The 23,979-nt window shown below is 41.0% G+C and overlaps 1 protein-coding gene across 8 annotated transcripts in view; it reads right to left on the bottom strand.

Annotated features, from left to right (window-relative positions):
- The window catches only part of LOC121593624 (CUGBP Elav-like family member 4), a 330,070-nt gene extending 322,702 nt beyond the window's left edge, over window positions 1-7,368 (bottom strand). For 5 of the 8 annotated variants that reach the window (XM_041916157.1, XM_041916158.1, XM_041916164.1 and 2 more), the window contains exon 1: window positions 2,293-7,368. In XM_041916157.1, coding sequence (XP_041772091.1) covers window positions 2,293-2,299 — 7 coding nt within the window. In that variant the 5' untranslated portion in view covers window positions 2,300-7,368. The remainder of the gene's footprint in view (window positions 1-2,292) is intronic. The other 3 variants (XM_041916168.1, XM_041916169.1, XM_041916173.1) reach the window with 1 other exon arrangement.
- Window positions 7,369-23,979: the final 16,611 nt, after the last annotated feature.

The raw sequence follows: 23,979 nt of genomic DNA, 5'->3' as shown, positions 1-23,979 counted from the left end.
GGTACGGCTGTTTGTTTGTTTGCCTTCTGTGTCTTGCGGATTGCGGCGGCCAAAACGAAACGCTGAAGATTTATACTTTCGGGATCGTGTGATAATACTTAAGCCCATTTCTGAATTGTAGCAAGACGGACCTGCTTAAAGCGGGTTATTGGGATATGAAGGCGGTGGGGTAGTTTTGCACACGCCTGGATTGGTTTTAAATTGGGATAACAATGTTTTTCCCTTGTTGAACAAACGATACATATGGATTACGATCATTCTACTTTCTCAGGGTAGTATTCAATGTATTCAAATGATCAATAAGAATTATTTTGTTTGAATCCGCCACACGGATTAATCAATACTCATTAAATTAGTTTGAATAATGAAAATAATTTATAAGAACATAATAAGAGTTTTATTGTTGCAATACACTTGCCAATACTATCAATTGATTCTTTTATTCTTTTCTTTGGTATGTCTTGCAACAAACGTTTCGTGAATTATTTAATGTGCTTAACATCTCAATACTGAACAAATTAGTGCATTTCCTGTTGAAGATACTTTTTCCTCAAGGTACACCCTGTACGGTAGCAATCTTAAAGCTGAAACTGACCTCATTTTCCATTTTCTCCGTTGATACCATACTGAGAGAACGTCGAAAAAGAAGCATGAAACGTACACTAACGATGCTGCTAGCAAATGGCTGCCTGTCGGTTCTGGTTTTCCCAACTGTCCAGGAGTGCGATACCGAGGACATCCCACGGACAGATCGGTGGAAACTATCGAAAACTACGCCACTACCAAGATGAAGAAAAACTTCATCAGCTGCTCTGGTTTGTTTGTTTTTTTTTTTTGTATTTTTATCTTCCTTCCTCCAATTTTCCTGCCCACTCCTAAAACATCAAGTCGCTACCGCTGAGGCTTGGTTTCTAGTCGCTCTAGTCTAGTTTATCTGCCGAATGCTACCAGCAACGGCTTGGGAAGGTGACAGATACCTGCTAGAACGAATAAAACACGATCATCCAAGATGTGCAGCAAGGCAGTGCAAAGCGGTACAAGACAAGGTGTTGCGACGGAGAGCACATAATGCTCAAGCCTCATGGCCGTTGCTGAGGCTCTAAATTGAGGCAAAGGCTGCTAGGAAACGAACCGAAAGCCTATGGCAAATCATGCATTACCGAGTTATAGACTAAGACGGAGGACTCAAGCTGCGTGGTACAGCCCGAAACACGTCATGAGGAGACGAAAAAAGGAACGAGAAAAATGAGCTCGCAAATGAAAGGCACAAAAAAGAAGCCCGAGAATACGTAAAATAAGAGCATATACTAATGACCGCATATATACGTACAAATCCTTCCAGGCGAAGCATGCCGCCGAGGGAATCTGCCCTGCGAGGGGAGTGTTTTGATGACTGTATGTGTATGGTTGGTCGTTAGCTTAGCGAGGTTAGTCCCGGCACACCGTACGGTACGTCCTGGAAAAAGGCACACATTAGAGTGTAGAGATGGATTTTCTCTCATTTTCTCACTCTCGTGTCGTCGGTTCAAAGTCGCGGGCGCGACTGAACGCCTACGTAGGTATATGGGCATGTATATGTGTTTCTGTGTGTTTGGGTCCTCCGGCACCGTGCTTAGCCAACGGATCCTTTCCCCCTCTCCTCACGTGCAGCGAGGGAAAAGCATTTCAAATGTCTGCCCGAAGGTCTGGAAGGGGTGAACACAAACGAGCCCTCGCCTATCCATCTCCTTCATGTCTCGGAATCGCCTTACGGGTACGTACAATTTAGCACACTCCGACCGTCTGCTTACACTGAGCAAAAGCAAACGGCAATCGTGGATCGGTACAACGGAACGAATCTGGGTGTGGGTTTCTGTATGTGTGTGTGTGTGTGTGTGTGTGTATGTGTTTAGTGTGTGTATATATGCGGTTGTGGTTTTGCGAGAGCAAAAAAGAAATATCGTCCCAAGCGCTCTAGGTTTTATATTTATCAATAATTTAAAGGGCGATATAACGCGGCAAAAAGGAAAACTGTAAAACGGCGAGCCACTCGTCGGGCTCGGCAACGCCTCCTTCAAGCAGCATGGAGGAGGTTTAGCAATTGAAGTGCAAGTGATTTCGACTGTTCACTTTCGCTTGGGTAGAAATCACTTAGTGGGGTTTTTTCACCGATTTAAAGGGTACATCTTGGTACATATTCGAACGAGAATTAAAGTCAATTGACGTCTTGTTGGAGGAAATCAATGTTTAGAGTACTCTAGATACATGCATTGCATGTCGTTTGGCTTTCCGGTGTGGATTCGCTTCGCTTACCTAACATGTATGCAGAGTGCTGTTGATGATGTCGAAACGCAATAACGTGATGCTAGAGTCGGCACTGGAGACGATTTGTCGCAGAGTGAATGTGACGCCCTTCCCGACACTGGGCGCCGATTTATATCTATTCGCAGCGCTCGAGCAAACGATCTCTTCAAGCTCGCCTCTTAGCTTCAGGTTATTCACAGCACTTGTACGATATGCGATTTCCCGGTAGAATAAGCGATTCCCGCCCTCACACACACACACACACACACACAAACACAGCCCAGCACTCTTTCCTTTGCACAAGCACACAAACTTTTGGCTGAAAATTTTTCCTTGCGTTTATGCCGCCCGCACACACCGGTTTGCTTTATCCGTCAGTTGCATCTATTTCTCCGCCACAATACGCGCGTTTGGGCCGTGAACTGTTGCCCGTGAGAACAAACGAAATCGAAACCTTTCCAAATGCCACACAACACGGAAAGCAACAATCGCGAAAAAACAGACCGACCGACCGGCTGCACTCACACACGCACACTCACCACCAGCAGCAGCAGATGACTTTTATGATTCCCAGAAAATATCATCAATATTTTCCACCACACTTGGCAATATTTGCTCACGGCGCTATCACTTCGCACGTTGGTTGTTTTCCACCTGCCTTTAACACTCGGTCACCCCGCGGCCTTAACACCTCAACCACGGCGATCCCTCTGGGATTTGCAGGGCGCGGGCAAAAAACTGCAACGGAATATCGGAAATCACACGCTCGCACGGAACCGATCGGTCTGCACCGGAGGGCGGATACGAGTGGGACTGTTGAAGTTGGTCGGCGAATAATATTTCTCCGATCACAGCATCTCAGATCAAACAATCCCAACCGGGATGTGGGGAAAGATGCTGCAGAGAAGCCGGATACTACACTCCGCGGTCAGAGGGAGTGAGGGCTTTCTCTGTACGACGTTGCACAAATACACACACACACACAGAAACACTCACAGACACACTCACAGATACACCAGATCAAACACCAATAATCAAACAATATGCACAGACAAACGCGGAGCACTTACACCGTGAACATACGCGAAACCTGCACTCGAGACTAGCACTGACAACAACAGCGACGACGAACACAATCACGCTACGCTGGTACACACAATCACCAAACCGATAGCGAATAATATCACAACGGAATACGCGCGCGACGACACCGACGACCGTACGACGTTCCTTGCTTTCTTCACACTTTGCACTTTAAAACTCGACTTTTTGCTTTGGCGGGTAGGCGTAGGGTTCGGTAGACCCCGCACGAGTTTCGGAACGGAATCTAACTCTCCCCAACTGGAGATGATGGGCGAAAGTGATGATATTGTTATTGCGGAACTATTATTAGAACCATCGACCGCACCACGAGTGAAGCTGGCGGAGTTGGCTGCTGGGCGTAATGTAACCCCCGGGGGTGGGGTTGCGGAAGGTTTGGTGGGCGGGATGGAAGTTATGCCGCTTTGCCTTGTGGAAGCATGCACTAGTCACGTCCGCAGCAAAACCCACTCGTGGGTGGGTTGATTTAAATTTTACGAAACGAAAATGCCGACGAGATCAGCATTCGCAAGTGAAATTCCGATATGTGAAGAAGGTTACCGAGTTTCCTCTTTTTCTCTCTCCTCTTTTTGTCTCTAGTGGTTTAGTGTTTTCGACGATCTGGTTGGAATCTGGTACGACAGTCACGAGACACACACACACAGACACTGATATCACAAATATTTCCTATCACTTTGTTCAACCTCAACCTTTTGTTAGTAACGCGTTACGCAGTAGTCACGATCATCCGGAAGCACACACACACACACACACACTGCTCTGTTCAATACACCATGGTCCAGAGCCGGGCTCCAAGGATTTTGATTGCTTGTTAGTCGTGTTGGGATTTTTCGCAGCACTCGCCGTAGCTCCTTTAACTTTGTATCCGCTTTAATCGATTGCTGGAAGCAGACGCGTTAATGGGCACAGTTTTCCTGCGTAAACAGGTAAATGCACGAACGCACTACCAAATGCCGAGGAATACGAGGAAAATCAATGTTCACATCAAACACCAGCCAGCATTAGCGTTCCTCGCTCGTTGCTTGAAGTGAACGCGGTCAACACTACACCTTTGTAACAGCAGCTCGAACGGAATACTCCTCCAGTTGGCAAAGGCTTCGGAAAGGCGAAACACTACTGCACTTACACAAATCCTACCCTATACTGCTACGATTTTCTCATCGAGTTTCTAAACGGTTTTAGCTCAAATAACAATCGCGATGATAACAATCAGCACACGATTTTTTTTTGTTTTTGGAGGGTGCGAGGGGGGTATATTTTTTGTAATAGTTTTATCACTTTTATATTAGCACTCTCGCAGCATTGCGAATAATCCGCGCGTATGTGTGTGTATTATGTTTTGTTAATACTATCACCACAAGAGAGCAAACTACTGGGCGCACACTTTTCAATTTAATGCGTTTTGATTTGTTTTTTCACTCCTTCCACCAGCTACCCGAAACGGCAGCCTAAAGTATAACGGGGCTTTTTTGGTTTTCTGGGAATCCGAACAATCCTTGACAATCCTTAGCTACACGCTGTTTCCCAGATCCGCTAGCATGCCTGTTCAGGTCCGGTACGGTAAGCGTGTTTTCTACAGACGGGTCCACGCAAATCGACGGGGTGTTCGGGACAGGGACTGAGTGGGCCCATACAACAACAGATTTAAGCGAAACGCAAAACGGAAATAGTTAGGCACTTTTTTGATGTGATGGTTGTGGTTCTCCTGCTCAGTTTTGCGTTTATTTGTTTTGGTTGGTTGGGGTCGTTAGTTTGCTTTTGTGTGTTTCCGATAGCGAACCCGCTATTGCGCTAATGCGTTCGACTAATAGGCTCTTGCTAATGCTAATTTTGTATTATACTTTCGCCACGCTTCTGGGATGATTTGCCGGTCTGCTAGCAACTTTTGTCTCGAGACATGGGCTCGACTACGAGAATGGCACCTTGGGAACGAAGACGCAACAAAGCACTAACACACTACCACTGCGGCTAGTTTGGAAGAATGGGGAATGCGGCTATGTTCGCGTTGTACCGTTGTTCACTTTCACTTAAGCAACACACCTGGCCTGCACACCTGAAGAACTTTAGTTGTTTCGCTTCGTTCCACTAAAAAACGCATCCACACGCATTTGCGCCGGTTACAGTACACGCTGCTTAAAGTCAGTGTACACGCGAGTGATGAAAACAAAAAAAAACACCGATTGACGAAACTCGTTTGCAACACAACTGTCACGATGCACCGATTGCGAACGGCACCGAAGGGATGCAGTCAATATATTACCGCTTCTCCTGCTGCAAGTGTATGCTGTTTATGCTGCCACTGGCGGCTGACTGAGTGACTGACTGATTGTTGATTATTGACGGCAATGCATGCGGCCGTTTACTCGTTCACTCTTTCTCTCTCTCTTTCTCTCTCTTTCTCGCTCGTACTCTCGCTTGCTCGGCTCGTGCGTTCTCGCCCTGACACAATTGCACTCTCGCTCGCCCGCTCGCACACGCAGTTTTCCCAGGCCAGTTCAGATGGAAAAGCCAGCTCACGTTGACCGGTTTTCCCTTCACTCGGATGCAACGCTATCACGCACTCCAGCTGACACTGGCATCAATCGGCGGCTGACTGTCCGCATCCGTGCTGATCCGTCGCCCGTAGCTGTGAGCTTTAATACAACCTCGTGTACTCTTTAACTTTACGCGTCACGCGGACTAAAAGGACAGGGTTGCCGTTTTCTGGCGAAATTCTATTCCACACAGTTGTTACGTTACGCCCGCTTTTAGATGGATTGTATTGTTCAACAGCGTCGTTTTGCGTTTCGGCTGTTTTTGTTCCTTTTGTTCCGCGAGGAGCTTTTTTATCGATTTTCGCTCCTTGAGCTAGGTTTCTTCTAATGGCCTTCTCGGGTGCTTGTCCTTTTCAGGCTGTGGATGAGAGGTTTGTTAAAGGAGTTGCTAATTTCGAGGAAAAGGCTCAAGCAATTGTTACCATCATCGTCATCTAAATTGCCAGCATTACATACACACATACATACAGAAATGCGTGACTAACGTACACTTTTCGTAAACTATATAATCCCTGTAATGATTTTTCGATTGATTCAGAGCTCAGTGTTTGTTTTGAGTATGTGTGCTTGTTTGTGGGTTGACTTTCTATCGTCCTACTTCCACGATTGTTGATACTTTATACATGTGTTTACAGCTTCACCTGCTTGCTCGCTGTAGATGATGATAGTTGGTTTTCTATCCTATTTGTTTTTTTACATTTCGCATCTGCATGCATGCTCCTTGCTTATTGGTTTGTTAATATTCGTTTTACGTTAACGTTTCGGTTGGGCACTTCTGTTTACTGCTTCCTTTGGCGGGTGTATTTAAATCACGAACCGCTATCAGCATACTTCACCGCTCCTCTGTATCTTTTCCAACGCTGACAAAACCGTATCTACGAGCGCGTCTCTTCGTTCCACGTCACAATCAGAGTTTTGTTTTCAAGACACCAAAACCAGTCTGCTCCTTCCTTGCCCGGTCTTAGTGTGTGAATGTGTATGCTACAACGATTATTACTACCACGATTTTGGCTCGCCAATGGCACTGCGTTGGTACTGGGAGGCACGATTTTCCAGTGGCAAGCATTCCCGCTCTATACCGGTTGACGATGGTTTTTGCCGGGACTTTCAGGTGCTTTGCTCGACTGAACCGTTCTTAAATTCGCTGATCGCTGATCGAAAGTATTCCTGGCGTTTTGCTCGTTCTCTTACGGACACTACGACTTGCGAGCGATTTCTACCAACTTACTTAGCTTGCGGCACACGCGGCTCCTTAGCGGATAGTGTAGTAAGAGTAGTAGTAATAGTAGTAGTAGTATTCACACAAGACCGGGGAACAAACAACAAACTTATGATTTGAACAACTAAATACGACGACGACAACAACGACGACGAGCACGACGACAACGACAACGACGATGACGATAACACACCCGTATCCTTGTTCCACGTTTCTTTCTCTGAAGTCAAAACAGTCCCAACCGGATCTAGGAACCTCTGCTATGGTATATCAGTCCCGACAGTCACGACAGCGAACGCGACGACGACGACAACAACGACGAGCAACGCCGAGGATGCTCGCCGTGAGTTCTGTTTTAGTGTCCCCAGGAGCTCAGTATATCTCAGCCACACACCACACGAACGCTACTGGTGGAAACAAAAGTGAGCAACCCTTCAACTGTAGTTGTGAGTACAAATTGCTAATTGAACGCACTTTCACTCGGTCCCTATGTACAGTTATCTTGAATTTTTCAGTACTTGTTGTATTTTTTTTTTGTTGATAAAAATAGTTTCAGGTGTGTTTTTAAAATGCCAATAAGCTGGACAGCATTGATAATCGAACATATTTTAGTCTCTAAGTGCGTCAACATCCAATAAACCAATAATACGAGTGGGATTTTTCTTTCAATGTTCAAAATGTTTGTTTCTTTCAATATTATATCAATTGGTTCAAAATTGTACCTGAAAATACGATATAAATAATAATAATTTAAAAATATGTGTAGAAATGTTAACCTGTTTCATTCCATTCTTAAATCTAAGTGACGTCACCATTTACAAACAGCCGGCATCGGCTGATGTTCTCAGACGACCAAGTGAGTGCGAACAGTACCATTCAAAAGCATTTACAAAAATCACTGGGAGCACTCTTAAAAAAAGGATGTCCGGCTTTCGGAATAGTCCGTAAAGTGTATACATTTGGCGCAAGCGTCGTCGTCTGTCATCTAGTAACTCACATTTGTAATACTCATTTTTCTACCCCTACCGTAACTCATTGCACTTGGCTATCACATGGTGAATGAGTGACTTCCCCACCAGCTCTGAAATGGTTAGAGAAGCTATCCCTTTGCATTGGGAAAGCCCTTTCGAGCGTTTTGCTACTAAAACGGAGCGTAGGGAAGAAAACATTCGAATCAGTTCACTTGTTCGTTCCTTTTTTGCACACGTAAGAATCACCTCTGTCTCTTTCCGATGTTTGCCTCGCTGCTTCGTGCTGGATTACTTATCTTATTCTTGTGAGAAAATTTTTATAGATCCGCTATAAACTACAGCTGACCGAGTCATGCAGGCACGCTAAATGATGAATTGTGTTTGCCCTACCTAAATCGGATAGAAATAAACATACCATCCAAAAATATGTATTTCTCGCATGAAAGTGGATTTAAAGAGCCCGAAAGACATCCCAATAGAAGAAATTGTATCATTGTTTCCGTTGAAATAGCAGTATGTATCTTAAATCAAGGTGATCAGTCGTCTATTTGCACGACTTAACAACATGCCATGGGTGCAAACCTCCTAATACCGTCCCCCGAAGCAAAGACTTACTATCCGGTTGCGTGGTACTATTAAGTCAGGGAATACTTAATAAATCAGTGTGGCCGCACAGGCAAGATTTTCTATAACAGTGATATCTAACCTTTTTAATGTCGTCCACTGTTGAATTTTATTTGTAAATTATAAAAGTGGCAAATGAGCACGACTACGAGATATAATTTAACCCATTTGATTGCTGGACGAACCAACTAATAATTGAATTAAACTGGTGCTACCAGCAAACTTTTTTTTGTTCGTTCATTTTAACTCAAGACAAAGATCATAAGTGATTAATGAAATAATGTTTTCTTAAGACATACTGTAAAAATAAAATAAAATATATAAAACTACAAGGGTTTAAAAAAAATTATTAATTTTTGAAAAATAATTACACTTTTTGCATTATCTTTCCTCTTAAATGACAAAAACTTGAGGAATAAACTAGAAGTATTTAAAAACAGACTTACTCTTTTTCTTAACACTTTAGAAACTTGCTCCAATGTCTTTGCTGGAATGAAATTACTATCTACCGTGATGAGATCTGTATTTTTTCACCCGTTTTTTTTTCTTCTAGTGCTGTTCCACTCAACAGGCTATCTGATGCATGAAAACTGGATCTCGTAGCATATGGTGTACAGCAACAGTGTTCTCGAGGCATGTGTTGAACTGTTAAATTATAATAAACTTGAAATTAAATGGGCTAATGTTATCTTTTTTCCCACTAGCTTTCAGCTCTTCCCACTGTTAGAGCGATGGTTTAGATTTGCAATTATGATAAGAAGGATTTCGTGCGAGAAGTTATAAACCGAAGAACCCTGCTCAACAGAAACGACAGCGGACTCACTTTGTTTCGTTTTTTCGTTCATTTTTTCGGCGTTTCCCATTCTCCTTCGGCCACATTTTTCCGATGTTTGTGAGAAAATATCTTTTTCATATTCACTTTAATCCTTTAGTCAGACCCTTTTTCTGTGCACCGGGTGTTTCTTCAGTCTCGAGACGTAAGGAAAGGATACGAAAATTCTGGGAAGAGTATACTCGGCATCTTTACGGCATATCTGTTGGGCTATATTCCTCCAGTATCCTTTATTCTTTTTTATACTCTTGCCCTAATGCATACAATATCAACTTGTCCGTTTTTTTTTTTTGCTGTTGCTTAGACATCGTCTTTAGACAGTCCTAGGATTAGACTACAACCAAATTAAAATGCTGCGTTGTAGTACGGCATACTGGGCTGGTCGCTGGAAGTGGGTTGTGTGTAGTGGTCTCCGCCCGTAAGCTGCCGTTCGTAATATTCGCATTTCACTTTCTGTTTGTTTGGGGTGAGTTTCCTTCAAAAGTAGCAAATAGAACAGTAATCGGTTGGGAATCGCTTACTTAGCATCGGATTGTGGAAGGCTCCCTTTTCGTTCCTTTTTTCATTAATCGCACCGTTTGATTTTCATCCATTGCTTCGCATAATGATTTACAATCGCCCAAGGAAGGCGAGATTATGGAAACTTATTCTTTACCTTACAGTTGCTAGTCCACCCTCACCTGGGGTCGGTGATGGTGCGCTACCGTCAAACGGTTTCTTTCCTATAATCGTTATATCGTATTTTTCTCATTCATTTCCTTCTTCCATTGCAATCCATTGCCATTTCTAGAGCAGATATAAGAAGAAAAATCCAAATCAGCGAACGTTTCCCTCGGCAGAGAGTAGGTCGAGAAAAGATGAGTGTTTCCGCACACACGAAGGTGAATACAAAAGTATCTCAGGCCGTACACACTTGTTAAACAATCTTATCAAATACAATTTTTCATTCACTATACGTCATACCACGTTCGAGATCATTTAAATACATAGAAAGTTTAACTCAATTTTCCTTTCCAATGGAACAAGAAAAAACACAGAAACAGTAACTTTACAATCCTGCTATTTGTACCCACATTCAAAGAAGCCACAGACGGTAAGGTGTTCTCATAACATCTCATCATCGCGGCAATAATGCCTAGCGAAGATTTTCACCGATGTCTTTTCCATCCAAAATGAATGAAGTGATGAAAGCTGAACGAAAGCCATCACAAGTTTGAACGGCTTGGGGCGGCCGGTTACGGGAAAAGCAGGGAGAGACCTCGAAGACTGATGAGTAAAGGCAAACCTCCAGCGTCGTAAGGACGTAACATCTCGATATCGGAAAATGAAGAAAAGTCTCTATTGATGACTTTTTCCACGGTGGCCCATCCGAGTGAAAGGTGCGGTACTATTCATGTACAGCTAGCAACCAGTCAAGATGGAAGAATCATTTGAAAATAAATCAAAAAGCAAAGAAGGTTTCTCCTACACCGGCAGCAGAACGGCGATTCACTCATTTCAATTGACGGTGCTAGTTATACAGAGCTCCCAGCGTAATGGAATCGATCTGGGAATGATTCCTTCTTCATTGGAACAAACGGATAGCGATGCTCCGGGCAAAAAATGTGCACCAGTTGTAAGTAAAACCGTCTAATAGCTGAGAGATGAAATAAAGTTTTCCTTGAGCGGCCATGTTTGAGATATCGAGAAAATACCGTTAGTTGGGTATATTTGTTTGAAGTGCCTCTTTCATCCAAGCACAAGCAATATTCGTAGCCCTTTGATGGACAACATTTTCTCATCAGTTTGTGTAAATGACTCTTCAATATGATTTTGCCTTGAATTCTCTATAAAAAGCCAAAAAATTGTGCAAGTTTACGACTGCACCACAAGGCCGCACTGTTATTCATTGTTTTTCATTTCTAATTTATATGATTAGACAACACGATTAGACAGAAAGAAATAGTAAATTTCATCCAAAAGAGGAAAAGTTTACGTGTGCTATTTCTAATATACAATTTAAGGTTATATAAATTAATCTTAGAGTATAGGAATTATTACATGAAAAATTTATTCCCGCTTAGCATTAGCTAACGACAGCATTAGTTTGGTCCGTTTATGAGTATGTATAACAAGGTGTATGAAAATCGTGTTCCATATTCATCCAGGGTTCTTTTTATAAGTACATTTTCTATCGTGATATCATAGAAAGAGTTGAAAATCTGACAAAATATCGAGTCCTTTTTTTACAAATAGAAAAAACAATGCATGTGTGCTAAACGATTTATTTCATTTGCCTTTTATACTCACATCAGCAGGTGTGCTGATGGTTCCCCAGTAGAACAACTGTTTTGTTTAATCGACTAAAAACCAACGGTCGCTCATAAAATGTTGAATGTCCTAACCATTCACTTAGCCCAGCCGCTAGGAGCATCAGGAGTTTGTTTCTTTTGTAATTTGTGTTTTGTTTATGATTTTTTTCTTTGTTTTTGCTACCCTTTTCTGGTCAAAAGTCAGTAATTTCCGCGTGCAAGTGTATGTGCGGTGCACGTAGTCCTTTCGAGGGAAATAAAGCCATTTGTCTGTAAGCTGGTAAATGGAAATTGCTCTGACCGCTTCCATAAACAAAACCGACGTGAATCCCGTGCACCGGAGACATAAAAAATCCCCCCTTCATTCTGTCACTGCCTCCGACCCTTCCCTTTCCAGGCGCCGGTGTTAGGAAGGAGAGTATCCAGCTTGTTCGTTCGCATCCATCTAGAAGGGAATGTTTTCCGCTCGTACACGAGCGTGTATGGGCCAGGTTGCATATGTAGGTAGCTGAGTGGGTAACTGCGTGGATGCATTGCAAGTAAGGATGGCACAGACGCAAAAAACTACACGGAAAACCCATCACTACCGCTTTCGTGTGTGACAGTTGCTGGGCCGAACACAGAATCTCGTCCACTGTTTGCTTGGCATGGCGCTTAGTGAGGCAAACGTGTGCCATTGCAACCGGTTGGTCCGGCCGGGGTTTATGTTTAATCAACAAACAAAAATAAAAGGAGACAAACATGTTTCAAACATGACCTGATATGAATCAAGAAGGTACAGCGCTACTTGCTCATCCCGAGCAACAATGTCAGTAAGGTAAATGCCAGCATTTTTTTTTGTATGGATTGTTTGATTGGACACACGGAGCTATTGACCTATTTTTTTTGTTTTGTTTTATTTATTTTCTTTTATCAACAAGTTCAAGCTGTTACTGATTTAAAAGCTATGTGTACAAAATCCGCTTTGCGCTTTTGTTGAGTGAGTTCATACAATGCTTACAAATCATGCTTTTTTTTAAATTCCCTATTTATGTTGCATCCTGTTATAATCAATCGTTCAACTCGTATTATTCTCCTCACCACATTGAATCACTGTTTTTGCCTTATTGTTTCAACAAACTGCTTTCTTGTCTGCCGTCACGTACAACCAGTTTCACAGAATAAGGATGCAAGCCTGCAAGTGCAATGAGTTGGAAAAATATTTTCTCTACCTATCGATGCGAATTAATTTCTCATAAATGACATTTCAATGCCATGAATTTTCAGCCGTGATTCATTTTTACCAGTGCCATCATTTCGCTCATTTGCTCATGAAATTTGATTAACAACATAAAAAGTAAGAAAGAGTCGGCAGTTTCACTCTATTATGATGATAGCCGCGTGTATGATAATGCTGTTGGAATTTCCATACCCTAATTGGGTGGTTTTCCCGACTTTCTGCGGGGTCGAGAAGTGTGACACGGATAGAAAAACGACCGCCCGGATACAAAACGGTGTGGCCACCGGCATTGGTAGAAGTAGGTAAAAAAAATTCGATAATTTATACGACATGACACACAATTGCAGAAACATATCAATTTTTCACACTCTTCACTCCAGCGTGTCGTACCGTGGTCCGGGGGGGGGGGGGGGTCGTGTTTATCTCATTGAAATCCCGTTCCAGGCTGCCCGTTTGCCATCTGGATGAACGACGTCACTAAATAATTATTTTAATATTAATTTTTGACATTATATTCATCATGGACGGTGGCGTCACCGTGCGGTAATGTTAAAAGGGTAAAAATGTAGCGTGTAGATTTTTTGTTTGTTTTGAATTCAAGCCTTGCATTCCAGGCGGCGATAGACACTGGTCTGGGACATCAGTGCGTGTCAGTTATTTAAAGTTTGTTTAACTAACGTGCACATTCCTAACAAACTGGCAATTGTGTGAAGTATATACAGATATTTGTTTTTCCCCGTTTTAGTTTGAGTGCATGAAATTGAATGTTAATTAAATGTGCACAACACCACTCACTTTACTCTATCTGTCATTTCGATTTGTTTTACCAACGAATAAAATTATGATAAACATTCTTAATATATTTAAAAATAATGAATCAAAGCATGCGACCTATCATTTTTGTTATATGTGTTTTGCACCATTCGTATTCTTTGTTTAAAAACATTGATAGAGAAACAAGTCGCTTGTACTAAGCATAATTCCTACCTACACTAACGCTCCAGGCAAGACCGTACACATGCAGGATGCCGCTGATGGGCAGTTATGATTCATTCGCTCGTATTTTGCATACACATATTTTGCACTCACATCTGCTTTCGCTTGATAGCAGCGTTGGCCGTAACTTCAAATGGCTAAACATTACCTAGCACATGTCCTCGCCGGCTTAACGGTTTGCGCAACGGTTCGCTTGTGGGTTCGAAATTTCGTACAGGTAGCCAACGCTTTTAAATCGCACCAGCGCTTCCGCCGTGTTTATGCTTCCTAGAACCGTTTTTTACCCTCTTTCGTGTGTTTCGAAACAACCGAAATATACTGCTGATAACATTTGACCGCATAAATTACGGGTCGGCGTATATTTTGGTAGTAAATTACGGGGCTATCGCAAATTGAAACTCTCGTGCACCGTGGCCGCGCAATGGATGTCGTAGATGAAGATTGCAATTTTTGAAAAATTGCTTTATTATTTACTGCCATGTGTCTGCCACGGAGTAGTGTCGAACGAGCGCTTAGCGTAGGTAAACGCTAATGGACTATGCACATTTGCGGCAAATTTGCTTCTTTTAACTCACTCACACGCGATAGCTGACTATTAGAGCCTGTCGTAAAACATAGCGAAATATTTTCTAATGTATCCGATTTGTAATTTGGATGCCAATGAACTTTCGTGTGTTAACATTTCGATTAACGAAACTGCATAACAATGATTTATCATGGGTTTAAACATATAAACTCTAATTAATGAAGTGTATTATAACTGTGTGTAGAATGTACATTTTCGAATAGTTATGATTTATGAAAGAATGCTAAATTATGAGTTTTAAATGCTGTTCTTATATAAAAAAATAGGCACTAATGAAGATCATTTCTGCACTACTTAAGATCATTATTCAGTAAAAATGAGCCCATAAAGAACCTTTTACAAAAATGGTGATGTTTTTTGTGTTAAAAACTAGTTGATTAATTTTTGTCATTTGCAACTGACAGGACAGAGAGTATTTGTGGTTAAATTGTGATTATTGTATAAAATAACCGATATAAAAAAAAAAAACAAATATAGATATTTCCAAAAATCATCATCAGTTCAGGTGGAAAAAGGACTAAAAAGGAAAGTGAAGGTTATCACATCCACCAAATTTCAATTTCAAAAGAATTTACCTTTTTTCTTCTATCAGGTACAGTGGCGGATTAATACGAGTGGAGGCCTAAACGATCACACAAATGTAGGCTTAGTTGAAGTGTCTAGCAGGAAATGTTCTCAGCCAGAGAATGATTGAGTAGCAATTTTACTTACATTGATGGCAGCTACTTCTATGCTTCCGCTTCTGATGTGCGCAAGTTGGAATGTGATGAAGTTGGAAGCACATCAATTACAGAACCTCGTGTAAAACCAAGATAAAGATAAAGAACAGCATGCACAATCTTGTGGTTAAATTAGAGTTTAAGCTAGCTTTTAGATCAGTTATTGAATGTGCTCAAACAGATCAGATAATATGACGATAAAATAGAACATTGGGACAGTTATTGATCGGAGATCGGGAATTATTTTGCATTTAACCATTGATTTGTTAAATCAGTACATCAGTCAAATTTTATTTTTTTGTTAATTTCTGTAGGAACATTTTCTTTTTTGACATTATTTCCAAAATGTTTGTGAACAAAAACATTCAAAATATTCTTGACATATGAAATAGTTTGTAACTGTATCATGTAAAATCATCCACCGGTACAATCTACTTTTTTCTCCAATGAATCAGTTTAGAGCCTTATGCCGCATCAGCCATGCATGCATAATATCAGGACTCTTCGGATGCATTCGTTTGCGCTGTTGCACCAGGGCGAGCGAGCGGGTCGTTGTTCGATAGTTCATCTCAGCTGTAGATTTACATTCAATCTATGCACAATTCGCCGATGCTCATGGAGCAGAAAATAGCAAAAACGCATTTTATGCTTGTCTGTACGGCTCGCTGGTAACGTTTGTTATTTTTGCAATCGATGTTCTGTAAAAGCGGCCCAATCTGCCCTGTCACTCCTATGCCATCGAGCCGATCCCTACCCTTCAGCACCTTTTACAAGAACAGCGCTATGTTTTCCAATCGAGGTGCCCTGTCATATTACCGGCGCTTCCTTACCGAGGGAGAACCGTTCGCCCATTGACTTGCACACAATGAATCGAGCCAGGAGAATACAGGATGCACCGACGGCTGAAGCATCATTGCAATCACGAAATCTCGTCGGCGGCATCGCCATCATCATCGCTCGTCAGCGAGTGGTGCTAGTGCGGTGGATCAGCGGCTGGAGTGAACACCCTCGCTCGGTTCATGCTACCAGTATGAGTTCGGGGCAAGAAAAAGAACCAACCTACACTGCATCACAACACAATGGATGACAACGCATCAGCACCGGCTTGGGTGGAATACCGCCACCGATGCAGCGTACAGCGTGCATAAACATGAACCTGGCCCGGCGATGCTAGGGCGTCGGTAGTAGGACGTAATTTTCCAGATTGATGCATGATTAAGTAGACAATGATATATTTTTTCCGGCCACCGAACATCATTTTTACACAACTGTCTAGTGCTGATAGTACAAAAATAATAGATCAGTATTATATGCGAGACATGATTATTATGAATCATTGATTAAAATGTAAAGGATGTATGTAAAATGAAATGTAATGTAAGGGATATGCATTATGATATTTTCAGTGAATGATCGATATCATGTGTGATGTTTATATTGATTAACAATCAAAGTCCCTCGATACATTTAATTCAATTCCATAGGTATACCGTGGAACGGATATTCAACAACATTATTAAAAGAAATATTTTTTTGGAAAATATAATTTCATTTCAGCATAAGTTCAATTGTGGTTGATTAAAATAAGTTGGTGTATGTTATTCAAGAACAAGAAGTCTAAAATACTGAGCTATTTCATTATTTTTTTTCATTCTTATCTGGTTCAACCACCGTTGTCTATTTAGCTAGTCATATGAATAATCGACTCGATTTATATTAGGCTTGAATCCATGATTCTTCACTTGCGCGAATTAAGCAACGCGTAATATATTATTGAGGAAACAAAAATTAAATAATGGGGCCCTTTCCGTTTTAAGTTCGAAGGCCGAAATTTCAGCCTGTCAGCTGTTTGCGATGTATAGCAATCTTTGAGCAGCTATCTAAGTGCATAAAATATACAGGAGGACTTATCCCAAGGTGTATGAATTTAGAAGGCTGATTTTTATCGCTTCTGCTTCTGAATGAAGATTGTAAGCGTGTTTTGAGTATTCGTCAAGCCTCCAGAAAGCTCGTTGGAGCAAAAGTTTTCACTCGTTCTGTCAAAAAGTGATGTCCAAAATTGGTAATAAAAAATGCTATGAGACCACCTGGACTACATTTACATTGATTCTGGATTCCATCACCAGATCTCTTTAATGCTTTCTTTCTTCTTCTTTGGCTCAACAACCGTTGTCGATCAAGGCCTGCCTACCACTTGTGGGCTTGGCTGTCAGTGATTTATTGATTTCCTCCATAGCAGGATAGTCAGTCCTATGTATGGCGGCACGGTCTATTTTGGGCTTGAACCCATGACGGGCATGTTTTTAAGTCGTACGAGTTGACGAATGTATCATGAGACCGGCTCTTTAATGCACCTTGGGATAAATGTAAACACCACCTTGTTTTGCCATTTTGTCGAGCAGAAACTCGAATCTAATTCTAGCTTTGGGGCTAGAATAATCTAGACTGAAAATTGCAGGCTAGTTTTATGTGTGGTTTTGTATGGAATGTTTACATGATTTCAGCCTCCAACTGTCTAAGTCCAAAAAAAATGACTAGAATCGTAATTTTGGTTTTAATATCACTCTTACATTTAACGCTCTGAAAATTCTGTAAAAAAACAAAACAATTCAAAAGGCTTGATATTTTCTAAAACAGTATTTTTTCTATTTTGGAACATACTCGTAGTCATTCAAGATAGACTTATCCATTTTTGCCAATCATTGATCCTTATGGCTTGGACCATTCGTGGCGTTTAACCATCTTCTTCTTCTTTTGGCTCAACAACCGTTGTCGGTCAAGGCCTGCCTGTATCACTTGTGGGGTTGGCTTTCAGTGACTTTTGGATTACCCCCCCCCCCCCCCCCATAGCAGGATAGTCAGTCCTACGTATGGCGGCACGGTCTAGTTGGGGCTTGAACCCATGACGGGCATGTTGTTAAGTCGTACGAGTTGACGACTGTACAATGAGACCGGTTTAACCATAACGAGTATATTATTAGGTCGCATGACTCTACGACTTACAAGTTGAAAAATCTAAACGTGTCGAGGTAAATCACAATGTTAAATAAATGCGTTAATAAAAGTGAACGAACAAAATCAAATCTGATGATACATCAATATGATATACACAAATATTGGTAAGGTTAAGCAAAGTTTGTCAAATTTGTACTAATTAATTTGTGAAATGAAAGATATATCAAAAAGAGTAAAAAATCAAAATTCAATTTAAAAAAAAACAGGACGTGCATTATTTCATAATAGTGTTTTACTCTTTCCTTTGGGATAACTGACTGTGTCTTTCGTAATTTTATTTTGTGATTATGTGTATTGAAAATTTAATATACGATGGTTAAAGAAAATAAACTTTTTTTTTAAATCTGTAATTGGCTGTAGTTCAAGCAGTCATGTTTGAAACAAACCCCAAAAAAGGTATCTCGTAGTTTTTACTGGTATAATTTATAAAGTAAGCTAAACCCTCCAAAAACAACCAAATGTCCAAGAAGACGGCATAGAAACAAACAACAATCAATGGCATCCGAGTGAACTCGATCCAGTTCAAATAACGCGCATAGCTCGAAGACATTCGCTGTCTAATATGAAAGGAAATTGTGTATTATTAAGAATGTTGGACCTTTGCCAGCAAATCTCTATTCTGGTGCCATTTTCTCCGACGCCGACAGGCGGCAAATGTGTGCCATTCAGCCGCAAAGCACAGTGGCTGGACTGACGAAGGATAAAAACCATTACGGCAGGGCAGTGGGCGGAGACGTGTTGATAGAAAGAAACGATTATCCTAGGCACCAGATGACGTACATAAATATAAGCTGTGCCCGGGTGTGATGGAAGTTGAGAAAGCAAGCGGTATGTGTGTGTTGTTGAATATTGTAGCGAATGTGGATGACGAAAAGTGTGATTCTTTCCTGATTTGAAACTTTAAAACGCAATACCCAGACGGAACAGAAACCCTGTGGATGTGAGTGGGCGAATCACGGAGGCATTGTTGGAGACCAACTGTAAAATATTTCAAATTGGAATATCGTTCATTTCTGGAGCATCGGGACTGCAAATAGTTTGCTCGGTTGCTCGAAATCAAACCAACGCGTAGCATTTTCACTTGGTGCCATTCAGAAATATAGTTCATTCGATGGCCTTCAACTAGTCGGTAAAGCCGCCAGGACATACATCCACGTCAAACCCTCGCACTCTGGCTAGCCACCATCCCACTACTCTTTTATCCCACACGGTCCAGTGTGAAGAAGACTTTCATGCACATTTCATACACTGAAGCTCATTTCTCATGAATAAACATATCTTTCGCTTGGCAAAGCGCTCATAAATGCAGCCGTGTTAGGGTGGAAGCGTACGGGCTATCTGAAATGCATGAAACTCCGGTAACCTCTGGTACTGGCACACAGGAGAGCTTTTGCTCCCATATTGTACGGTCCCGTCTTTCCGGCACACCCGGTACGGCTCAATCGAGGCGATCACCGAAATGCATCTGCCTAGAAGAAAGCACCGTGAATAACGCTAGTGAGCGGCCTGGGTTCAAGTGTTGATAGTGACAAAGCCGACATAAGCTACGGCATATCATAAATGCCAGGATGGATATTGATTTTAATACGGCAATAGCTTATCTCACTCATGCCTGACACCTTCTTTTATTTTCAAAATTTCTACTGCACACGAATACCCTGGCGGAGCGATGTGGCAAACTCACATGCCTGAGATGTTTCTGGGCAGATAGTTAAATCTAAATTGTGAAACACGCGTATGCGTGCCATTATGAAATTTGATATCCTTAACAATGATGCAGCTGAGGGTCTGAGGTGTTGCGTGTTAATTGTCACCGTTCGTTCTTGTTCGTTAGAAGTGGGACGAAAATGATCGTTGGGATGAAAGATGTTCAAAAGTTTACCTGTTAAACGAAGCATAGAACTTGACAGTACAGTAAAAAGGGAACGAAATTTCATACAACAAGCACAACCGGCCATGATTATGCTTTGGTTGCCAGCGGACAAGATTAATGGGCTCGCTTTACGTTGAAGAAATTAACACATTCTAGTCGTTGCGCTCAGGCCGACAGTCCGCTCAACATTCCATAAATTTAACGCACACGCCAACACAACCCCATCTGCTCGTATGATTGCACCAAAGTGGTTCTTCAGGCTCGTGCGATGTTGCGTTCTATCTTTAATGGCACACGAGTATCCAACGACGGTTGGATTAGTAATAGTGTTCACGAAGGTTTACTAGGGTTATGGGAAGGTTGCATAAAACGGGATGCCTTGGATGGAGGTACACTTCGATAAACCACACCACGCTTCGTCAGGCGTAATGGCGATTAATGAGCAGTGTTTAGTGGTTAGTAAATCTTCGCCAAAGGGGAGTTGGCAATAAATAAATTTCTACCAGCAAACTAATCGGGATGATACGGGGCTGAAATAGGTTATACTTAATGATTGTGTAAAAATACTTTCAAGGTGCAATAAAGCATGTATAGGCAAAACAATTCCCTTCGTTGTCAGAAACTTTTTTAATTTATTTAAATTATGGATTTGTGCAAGAATAATGGCAGGATCAAGCTCTAGTGTTTATTGCCTACATATTAAGAACAATGGGAATAAAATTTATTACATACAACTCAACAACATCAGGTGTTGGCATAAATATTCTCGCAGTTCACTTAAAACATAATAATGGATACAAATTTCAATTATGATAACAAGTGTAGATAGTGTATAAAGTTAAATGGATCTACCATTGGGCGCAAAAGCTGTGTCACGGATCTAGGAGTGCTCCTTGACGAAAAGTTGAGCTTCCACGACCAGCTAGAGCACGTTGTCACTAAGGGTAACCAATTGATCGTCTTACTAAAACAGCACGAGACATCACTGACCCGTTCTGCATCAAGACGCTATACTGCGCTTTGGTGCGGCCAGTGGTAGAATATCGCACGAATCTGCAAATTTTGCATGTTACTCATCAGCGACTGTTTGTCGCGGGACTTCTTGACAATCGGATCGATTCGCCCGCGCTTCTTTCGAAGCTCAACATGTATGTCCCACCGAGATCACTCCGAGCTAGATCGCTACTCGACGTGGAGGAACGTCGCTCTCGCTTTGGCTCCTCTGATCCGTTTATTCGTATGTGCCGTGAGTTTAATGTCATTTGTGATCGTCATCAACCTGACATGTCGCGCACCGCATTGCTGAATAGTATTCGTGTCGTGCGATCTTTTACGTGTTAATTATTTTACTTAAGACTAAGCGTGACAAATGGGTGACCGAAACGTGACCATGATATAATGATTGTAAACGAATTCGCTTCAAGTGGGCCACTCGCAGTCCGTTGAGTTTTAATTAATAAATAACAAATAACAAATAACAAGTCCAATAAATTGCTGAACAATGTAAAACTTAAGTCTCGAAAGCCTGTATAGGTCGGCATGTCCGCGTAGGATGTTACGCCAAATAGAAGAAGAAGAAGAAGATGTGTACGTTATTTTTCCTGTTTGACAAGAACGATTGTATATTTTTTATAAGTGGTTTTGGAAATTTTAATAAGATTAGTTTGTAGAGTAGACCTTGTGCCAGATTGTGTCCATAGCTTTTCCGTGTCGAGCAGTACCATACCGGTAGATTTTGTACTATTCATATTATTTTTTATTACGTTTGAAAGTCTATGCAATTGATGAGTGGTTGATAGGGATGGTTGAAACCCAAATTGAGAGTGGGAAATAATATTGTTGGTGTCGGCATGTAATCGAAGCTTTTTCTCGATGATCTTTTCGAAAAATTTTGCAATGTCGCTGAAAAGACTTATTGGTCTATAGTTTGATGCATAGCTATGGTTTTTGCCTAGATTTAGTATAGCTACAACTGTTGTCTCCTTTGAACTGTTGAAACAACAGTTGAAATGTGGTTAAGAAATATTAAGCCCTTGAGAGGCAGTTTTTTCAGGGTCTTGTTGTTGATATTGTCTAGTCTCGGACGATTTCCTGTTTTAATTTTTTTCAAGTAAATCCTTAATTTCCTAAGTTTTGCATAGCAAACCTGGGTCGAGTGGTAGTGATCTGTTTGAGGAGTTGAATTGTCTAACTTTGCGCTCTAGCGGGTTCATAGCATTATACGTTGTGAAGTGAGCTGTTTCGAAATGTTTTTAATTGCCTTAGTTTTCTCCTGGGGGCTTAGTAATGTTTGATTGTTTTCTTTATGGATAGGTATAAAATTTTCCTTGTTTTTGATAATTTTTACAAATTTCCAGTTTTTGTTAGATTGTTCTACCTTCATTGAGATAAGTACTTTGGACCGCATATTGTTTCTTGTTTCTTCGTGTTTTTGATTAATTTGATAGCACAGACTAATATATTTGTTTTTCAGACTTGAACAGCGTCTGTGTCTTTGCCATTTGCAGCGTATCATATTTCTATATTGTATTAAGCATGTTATTTCTTGTGGCAGCATAATATTGTATAGTCTCTGATTTTTTTCGGGACAGTTAGTTCTTGTGCTTCAGATATGATTGAAGAGAATCGTACGATCATATCGTCTATTTGTTGTGTATTTGTTATGTTATTTATATTCATTCGAGTTGGGTCTATACTATTTTTAATATTATTCACAAAATTTGAGCAGTTGGCTTCGTTATAATCGCAGGTTTAGTGTTCAATATTTCGAAAATCACTTGAAGGTGATCGGATGTTAGATCTGTGATTGTCATAGGAGTGGAAATTAGATGGCAGTTATTCGAAAGTATGATGTCTAATGTTAAAAAATAAGTCCTGTTTAGTTTGGTTAAAGTAACTACATCATTTGCAAATACAAAATCCTTCAATTACTTTTAGATTTAGTGATTTCATAAGCCTGTGCTTGATATATTTTTTTTTTTTACAAATATAGCTACTCCACCCTTTTGTCCTTCTGTTCTATCTAATCTGTTCGTTAAATCCTTGGGTTGATATTGCCTCCAACCTGGTAGTGGTGTTGATTTCGGCATGAGTGGGAAGTCTTCATTCCCAAAATCAAATATTTTATTAGTGTATGCAAATTTTCGTCTTAAAAAACATTTGCCATACAATAAATTATTTATGTTCATTAAAGAAGTTTGACCTACTTTAACTGAAAAAAGTGTTAAATTGTCGAGAGCTCTAGACTTATACCTATTACTATGATTTATATGGTTTTGTTATGTTACTCATCCATTATTTGTACCAAGCAGCATGTCATAAGACAGATATTGATGGTTCTATTGGGTGGGTTCATAATTGATTTCTATCAAACGCATGACGGATTAACGTAAACTAACAATTTGGGCCGGTCTGGTGGTACAGTCGTAACATCGTACGACTGAACAACCTGTCCGTCATAGGTTCAAGCCCCCGAGAACATCAATGGTGAAGTGGATAGTGGGAGGAAATAATTTTCGGGCTAGGATTACATTCCTTAACTATGTATGTAACAGCAGCTAATATTTAGATTCTGCTAAAAAATCGTTGTTTAGGTTTTTGTGTCGCTTTTGTTTAATCGAAACAGTTATGAACCGTTGTTCAAAAAAAAAAAAAGATTATCATGGCAATTAAAAAAAAATAGAATTTTTTTTTACGTACATTGGTTTGGATTTTCA

This window comes from Anopheles merus, chromosome 2L (genome assembly GCF_017562075.2).
Source record: "Anopheles merus strain MAF chromosome 2L, AmerM5.1, whole genome shotgun sequence".
Lineage (NCBI taxonomy): Eukaryota > Metazoa > Arthropoda > Insecta > Diptera > Culicidae > Anopheles > Anopheles merus.
This window is presented reverse-complemented; position numbering and strand designations above follow the sequence as displayed.